An 8,479-nucleotide genomic window follows, 5' to 3' on the forward strand; every position below is an offset into this window, starting at 1 on the left:
GGCTCAGTCAGTTAAGCAACTGACTCTTGATTTCGGCTGAGGTCAAGATCTCAGGGTCATGAAATCAGTCCATGCTGGGCATGGATCCTGCTTAAGATTCTCTCTCCTGCCCCTGGGTGTTTCAGTCAGTTAAGTGTCTGCCTTCGGCTCTGGTCATGACCTCAGTGTCCTACGATCAAGCCCCAATTCAGGTTCCCTTCTCAGCAGGGAGTCTGCTTCTCCCTCTCCCTCTGCTGCTCCCCCTGCTTGTTCTCTCTCTCTCTCTCTCTCTCTCTTTCTGTCAAATAAATAAATAAAATCTTAAAAAAAAAAAAAAGATTCTCTCTCTTTCTGGCCCTGCCCCCCATGACCTCCACCCCATTCGCATGTGCCCACTCTCGTTATTTCTCTAAAAATATGAAAAAAGAAAGTACAATCTCAGTCTAAAGAGCTTTTCCCATCGTCACCTCCCTTGATCCTGGGATGTGGCATCTGCTCCCTGCAGGGACACAGGACTCTGGAACCTTCCTCTTTCGCAGTCATTTTTCAGGCAGGCAGCAGCAATGAACATACAGGTCTTTTCTGCCAAGTTAGAGAAGATGATTTTCCTTTTTACTGCCTCTTGAAGATGAACATCAACTGTTTCACCACTTGTGATTCAAATCCATTAATTAAAATAAATATAAAGTAAAAATCTCTCTTTCAGCCAAGAGGAAAAGGACAGATGGGGAAGCGGAGGAGGTGGAGACAGCTGATATCTTCTTAGAGGGGGAAAAAAGGGAAAGAAAAACAAGAAGCATGAAATTGGGGGGGAAAGTTAATTAAGAGAGGTAAAAGGTGTTCAAATTTAATTTACAGTTCAGAACTATTTTGGTTCTCATAATAATTATACTACTTAAAGAAGAGGAGGAAAACCTCTCTACCGTGAAAGTGGTAGGGGAGTATTAGCTTAACCCACCTCCAAAAATAGTCATACCTGGACTTTGGCAGTGCTTCAGACTGAGCATGGCAAAAGCTTCTCTTCATTCATTCTCTTTCATCACAAAAGCCACACATTTCCCCCCACAAACTCCCTCTGCATGCATCTAATTTTTAATTTCTTTCTCCCTTACCTCCCATCACCTAAAACAAGACACTGGCAAGGAAGAGGAAAAAATGAACCAGTTTTAAGTCCTTTTCCATCTCAGTGCCACGTGCACTGGTCTACAGAAATCACACAGCTCGAAAACAATGTGCTACCGATTACATCACACACCACAACTTCCACAGTGTATTGGTGCAATGTGCACACCTGAAGTCTAACCTGAACACTAAAAATTCCTGAGCACAGCATATTTAACTGAACAGCCCATACACCCAAGTGATTCTATTTCGGATAAACACACAAATCTAAATCAGAGTAGAGTGGAACAGAGTTACTTTTAAGATGGCAATGGAGGGCGCCTGGGTGGCTCAGTCAGTTAAGCATCTGCCTTTGGCTCAAGTCATGCTCTCAGGGCCTGGGATCAAGTCCCATATTGGGCTCCTCGTCCCACATTGGGCCCCTTGTTCAGCAGGGAATCTGCTTCTCCCTCTGCCCTTCCCCCCTGCAGCTTGTGTGCTCACTCTCTATTTCTCGCAAAAATAAATACAATCTTAATATTAAAAAAAAAGATGGTAGTGGAGATGTAAGATGGACAGAGCTAAGAGATGGGAGAGCTAAAAATAATTTAGATAAGCGAGATGAAAGAAAATATATGGTTTTGTCTGAATTGTCCTTTTAACTGTCTCTATCATCCACATGGAGCTAAAGAGATGCTGGAAGTAATCTCAGAGATCATCTATCCCTGAACCACTAAGAAACTAGGATCTAGGGAAGTCAAATGATTTGCTCAAGAGCACACAGTGGGTTAGAGAGAAAGCCTTGCCTAGAACCAGCTCTTCTGCCTTCTAAAGTATTTCTTACAACTTGACATTTACTCATGATAACAGATGAGAAATATGCTAACATTTTCTAAGAGCTGAAAGGAAAGCCACAATATAAACCCAAAATATTTCAAACATAACTAAGTATAAGTAAGTTAGTCAGAAAGTAGGAAAAATCCTTTAGCAATTTAGTTACGATGTTCTATAGTAACAAAAAAGGCAGATATAGGAGTAAGGTGGCAAGAGCTGCTGGGAAAAAAGAAAGCTTCCTGCCCACCTCTAAAACAACCAGCCACCAAGAGTATTTGAGAATGTTAACATTTTTGTACTCTTTTTTGACAGGGAGCCCCAGTGTGATCAGAAGAGATGGACCAAATGAATTCTGAAGGATTTGAGAAAAAGTCAGAAGGTAATCCATCTCATGAATTAAGAAAAATAAGTCCTGATAAAGAGGAGGGCCAAGGGAAAAAAGAAAAAGACAAAACGTAAGCCTATTCCCCAAGAATGAAGAAATCAGAGAACTGAGATGAAGTTAAGGAGGACTGGGGGTGTGGAGGGGTGTCTGTCTATCTGTCTGTGTCTGTGTTTGGGGGCTCTTCCAGTTCTTCTTAGTTCCTGGTTAATTAAGCAACTAAAAAATAAATTCAACTTTACTCATGCTTCTGTGTGCTAAGCTCATTCCTAAATTTAATAATTAGATATGGGCAAGAGGTGCAATTCAAGTTTTGCAGTTACCTATCACTATATTGCTGTCAACTCATAAAAAAGAAAATGTGGAGAGAACACACTTTAAGTAATAGATTGTCAAAGCAATAGTTCATCAGCAGGCCCTGTCAAATCCACCTACAAAATAGATTCCTAATCTTTACACTAGTTCTCCCATCTTTCCCCTGGAGTACTGCCTCTGATCAGGGATTCTTTGCTGTTACACTCTTCTCCCACCAATCTCTGAGAAATGTAAAAGAGATAGGTCATCGTCCTTCCCAAAGCTCTCCAAAAGCTTCTCACTGTACTTGTAATAAAATCCACCTCCCCACCGTGGCCCTCATCTCCCCATAATCCCCTATAAAAATGGAAAATAAAACCTATAAAATATGGTCCTTGCCTACCTCCCCAAATTCATCTCCCTCCAGGAACGCTGAAGGTCACTATGTGACCTATGTAACCCCAGAGGCCTTCATTCTTGTCCCCAGTGATACCAAGCTCCTCCCCACTGCATCAAAGTATATGATATCCTGTTTAACAACCTTAAGGTTTGGAATGCTCTGATCCCAGATCTTTCTGTAATTGACTCCTGAATATCTAGGAGCAGTTCTAATGTCATCTTCTGGTCACCTCTAACTACCCAGTTTAAAGTGACACACCATATGCACACACAAATATCACACCATCCTATCATCCTGTTTTGTCTTTATAAACGTATGTCTATCTGAAATTACGCTGCTCACTGATTTATGCCGTCTAACAACCTCCATCCCAAAATACACACACACAAACACACACACATGCACACACATGCAGGTAAATTCCTTGGGAGAGCAGATATTCCTCGATGAATTCCCCAAAACCTAGAACGATGCCTGGTGCTCAGCAGATACTATTTATAGAATGATAGATTACAAATGGTTGATTCTATCTATCCCAAACTTTTCCCAAATTTTGTGTCTGCCTCGTATTTCTAGCACGTGTTTACTATTACTTCTTTGTTCCCTTTTCTGAATTTCTTTTGATCTTCATTCTGCTTACTGCAGCACAAAGCAAAACAGACTAAGGAGCATCAAAAGGACATTAATGGTGATAGAAACCTACTCAGCTAATGCTATTGGCAGTGGTGCAGAAGGGCAAGTCGGGTGCTCCTGAAGGGCAAAAGCCCCCAGGACTGATATCATCCCTTAGTGCAGCTCTAAGGACAGCATCAAAAGGAATTATGGAGGTAGCCTGTCTGTGGCCTAAAAAAAAGTACCACATGCCCTATGGACACTCAGCAGTTCTTAAAACCTTTAATGTGCAGAAGATTCAGATTCAGTAGGTGTAGACATGATCTAGGAATCTGCACTTTCAACAAATGCTCCCAGGTGATTCAGATTCAAGCAGTCTTTGAAAACTTTGGCCAAAGTTTTGGCCAAACAATAATAGCAAGGACCTGAAGGACTGTATCACCAGATAGACGGTTTAACCAAAAAATGATCTTTTTTTTTAAAATCTCTACTTTATAAGCTCATTCTCAAGTCAAATTCTATTCAATATTTGCTGAGTATTATTTAAATTCATTGGTATTTACTAATTTCTAAATGGCTTTTAGCCATTTAAAAACTATAATAATAGTTACTATTATGGGACATCTACTATGTTCCATATGCCGTTAACAGTTTTTTTACACATGTATCTTATTATCCCATTTCCGTTAAATAAGTACAGGTAACTATTAAGCAGTGGCAGATTAAAAAATGAAATACATTCATATGTTACTTGAGTCTGTGTTCTATACAGTCTACATGTCCCACTAATTATATCTTAATAGAAGAAAACCAATAAATAAAAACCCAGATTTGTAAATAGAGACAGGGGATTCTTCCTCTTAATTTAACTAGTCCTCACTTTAGAAAAATATTGCATGGTGAAATATTGCATTACATGGTGAACTTTGACAGTATAAACACCTTATCAACGGCATGGCAACTCTGAAGAACAAATAAATAACCAAGAGTCCCTTCTAAAACAAACAATCACTGTCTTAATCAAAATCACCAAATATTAAGAACGGGTTCACTATTTACAGGTCCAGCAGTGATTCTCAAACTGGGCTGATAATTAAGAATCACTTCGGTAGCACCTTAGGAAAAAAATTCTAGGCTTCACACTGGTTCTTCTGAACCAGAATCTCTGGGTTATGACCTCCAAATCTTTATTTTTGTAAAGTTTCCCAGGGGCTTCTGATGGGTAACTTGGGTTCAGAAGTAGTTACCCTAACTCCAGCATTTTACAAGTGAATAAACTGAGGACCTAAAAGGGTAAGATCTGTCTAAAGACATACAACCTGTAAGTAGCACAGTAGGCTGGAAAAACAATATCCTGACTCTACATTTAGTGTTTTTAACATCAATTCAACTGCTGGGTTTTTTTTTTAACTGTATTTTTTTTTCTTCACTGCTTAGGCCCTGCTCATTCCTTACTATCCTTGTGCAACTTATTCCCTCACCTGTAATCTGGAAATAATAGTGCCCACCTCTTAAAAGAATTCCTATGAGGATCAAATAGTATAATATTCATTAGGTATAAAATGCCTCGCATATACTAAGCGCCCATTAGATAGACCGCACAGCCCATTAAAAAGCCATGCCTTTTTCAGCTGGAGAGGATTTATAGAACCACTCCAATTACAAAATGAACAAGAAGCCCATGTTCCACTTTGGAAGTCCAAAGATACTTTCAACTCAGGGTTACGTGAAGGTCAAGAGCTTGCCTGTTTCTCGCACACCACTGTTTCTCATACGTTGCCTCAGAATCACCTAGTGAATCAATTTCCAGACCATAATCTGTATTTTTTTTAAAAAACCCCTCCCTACCTCCCCTTCTAACCTGGTGCTTCTTTAGCAAACCAAGATTTGATAACCCTTAGTATACACAGTCCTTGGCCACAGCAAATGGCCTCTAGAATCCCAGCAAAACTATCGTGCTCTGTAACCGGAAGAGCAGCGTCATCACACCCTGATGCAAACAACAGCTGGGGACGGCTGTGCTGAGGAATCGTGATCACAAGGGATGGCCACGACCCTCTCATCTCCCAAGAAACTTGGCAAATTACGAAAGTGCCGTCCAGTAATCTCCGTGGCAGACAGTGCTGCCTAGGTGGCCAGGAAGACATAAAGTTAACTCAACAGCCTCCTTCCCAGGGGAAGGGACAGAGAAAAGCGATCCTGCTGGGCGGAACAGGACCGAGCGGCGCCAGAAGGTTAACAACCCTCTTGCCCTGTTGCACGCAGTGGCCAAGACCCCACCACGCCTCAGGCCAGCTGCCGGAAGTGCGTCACTCCAGTCTACTGGGGCTGCCGGGAGTTGTAGTCAACCGGCTATTTATCTTGTGCCCCAATTCACCTTTTTCAAATAAGCAAACACCTTAGGACCGCGAATAAGGGCGCTGCATAAGAAACAAATTCAATCCTTCTTTTTCCAGCGGACAAAGGAAACTCAAATCTTCTCCGTAATATCGGACTACAAGTCCCAGCATGCTTTGTAAAACGGCCGGAGCGCCGGGGTACCGTCGTAGGTGTGGGCCACTTGAATGGAACATTGGGCGTAATGCAAAGCCTTCCACGGTCCGCGCGGCTGGTACCTGCTCCTTGGGCGTGAGTGCAGCGTGTGGGTCGTGCGCGTGCGCGCTCGCCGGAGGCGCGGGGCGGGCGCGCCGGACCGTTGCGGGCGTGAGGCTACTGAGGGGTGCCGCGCGCCCTTAAGACCGGTTCTTGCGGGGCCTCTAGCTTCGCCCCGGGCTGCGGGCAGCCCTGGCGGCCGCCGGAGACCGCAAAGGGCGGAGGAAAGCAGGGGGCGGCGGGGGCCGGCTTCGGAACGCAGAGGAACAGCCGACCATGCCCCGAGACAACATGGCCTCCCTGATCCAACGGATCGCCCGCCAGGCGTGCCTCACCTTCCGGGGCAGCGGGGGCGGCCGCACACCGGGCCCCGAGGCCCCGATGCCGCAGGGCTTTCCGGAGAACCTGAGCAAGCTGAAGAACCTGCTGACCCAAGTCCGCGCCGAGGACCTGAATATCGCCCCGCGTAAGGCCACGCTGCAGCCATTACCGCCAAACCTGCCGCCGGTCACCTACATGCACATCTACGAAACCGACGGCTTCAGCCTCGGCGTGTTCCTGCTCAAGAGCGGCACGTCCATCCCATTGCATGACCACCCGGGCATGCATGGCATGCTCAAGGTGCTCTATGGCACCGTTCGCATCAGCTGCATGGACAAACTGGAGGCGGGCGGCGGGCAACAGCCGCGGGCCCCGCCGCCAGAGCAGCAGTTCGAGCCGCCGCTGCAGGCCCGGGAGCGGGACGCCGTGCGGCCGGGCGTGCTGCGTTCGCGGGCCGAGTACACTGAGGCCAGCGGCCCCTGTGTCCTCACTCCGCACCAGGACAACCTGCACCAGATCGACGCTGTGGACGGACCCGCCGCCTTCCTGGACATTCTAGCCCCGCCCTATGACCCCGACGATGGCCGGGACTGCCATTATTACCGGGTGCTGGAGCCCGTCAGGGACAAGGAGGCCTCCGGCTCGGCCTGTGACCTGCCCCGAGAGGTGTGGCTCCTGGAGACCCCGCAAGCCGATGACTTCTGGTGCGAGGGGGAGCCCTATCCAGGTCCCAAAGTCTTCCCTTGAAGCCGCTCGCGCCTGGCTGCTGTGGGCCGAAGACGTGCCCTGTTCACATCTGGGCCTCGCTGCCCGCGACCCACCATAAGGGCTCTGTCCGTATCCCCAGGCCTGGGCGTTGGATCTACTGGAATAGGCTGTAGCCGCTTCCTCCGGAGCCGTGGGAAGCGCTGACGTCTGGAGTGCAGCCACAGGGCCGGGTTAGGGGGTGGGGAAGGCGGGTAGACTAGGTTGTTTCCTGGCTCTGTCACTACCACCGGGGTTTTGATTTGGGGGAAAGGAGGGTAGGGGACTATCTGAAGCGCTTCCGTCCTAAAGCCATAATGAAAATATTCTTCTCTCTGTTCCTTATCCTATACAAAATACACTAAATGCCCCCACCCCCTTTACCCGGGTAAATAGGGTTTGTTTTCCACTTAGATCCTATGCCCTTTTACTTATTGTTAAAGTTTTAACTTATTGACTGCATGACCCAGTGGTTTGAATTGTTTTTAGTTCAAGTCATTGGTAAAAACTAGGCTTAAAAAGATGAGCTACTACTTAAAATGAGCTATCCTGCCTAATTAATTCGTTGTGGAATAGATCTTTTTTCCAGAGTTGGGGCATCACCCCAATAACATAACTATGCATGTAGAGGACAAGATTTAATTTCTTTCCTCCTCTTGCCCAGTAGCCACATCTGGTTTACTCTGGCAGCATCTACTAAGAAATTCAGCACCTGCATATCTCAGTGACAAATGGTCACTTACAGCTTCTCTTCCCTGTGAGTCTCCAGATCTGTGAGTTGAACAGATTGCTTGTTGCAGATTGACCTTTAATGCAAAAACTATTATTATCCTCAAATGACTTTTTTTTTTTTTTTTTGGTCTTCGTGTGCTTTAAGAAGTGATAGGGTAATTCCATGTTTTCTAAGGAGAAGATTCAAAGGAGCTAAATCAGCATGCTTCCAAACAATCGAATGTAAAACACTCCTAGCCAGCTGTTGAAGTCCATGCCTCTATTTACTTCCAGTATTTTTTTTTTTTTCTAAAATACTTCCAGTATTTTCCTGCAAAAATAGAGAAAAATGTTGATGACTGTTTGAGATTCTCTCAGGAGTTCTAATGTTCCAGAAGGCTGGTGGTTCCAGCTGTATCGTTTTGGTGGCAGTGTTCTCAAAACCCCTCAGAACAGTAGAGAGCCAGTGTTTGCTTCATCCAGTGTAGTTTTCTATAGGAAGAGAGAAG

The 8,479-nt window shown here is 45.3% G+C and overlaps 1 protein-coding gene across 1 annotated transcript; it reads left to right on the forward strand.

The window, feature by feature from the left end:
* The first annotated feature begins 6,122 nt into the window (after positions 1-6,122).
* ADO (2-aminoethanethiol dioxygenase) lies at positions 6,123-8,264 on the forward strand. The gene has a single exon (XM_046027755.1). It carries the CDS (start codon positions 6,471-6,473, stop codon positions 7,260-7,262), a length of 792 nt encoding a protein of 263 aa, XP_045883711.1. The 5' UTR covers positions 6,123-6,470; the 3' UTR covers positions 7,263-8,264.
* Positions 8,265-8,479: the final 215 nt, after the last annotated feature.

Source organism: Meles meles, chromosome 13 (assembly GCF_922984935.1).
Source record: "Meles meles chromosome 13, mMelMel3.1 paternal haplotype, whole genome shotgun sequence".
Lineage (NCBI taxonomy): Eukaryota > Metazoa > Chordata > Mammalia > Carnivora > Mustelidae > Meles > Meles meles.

What these genes read in the sequence shown, in the direction of transcription:
- ADO (XM_046027755.1), top strand. Translation starts at nt 6,471, where the DNA reads ATGCCCCGAGACAACATGGCCTCCCTGATCCAACGGATCGCCCGCCAG.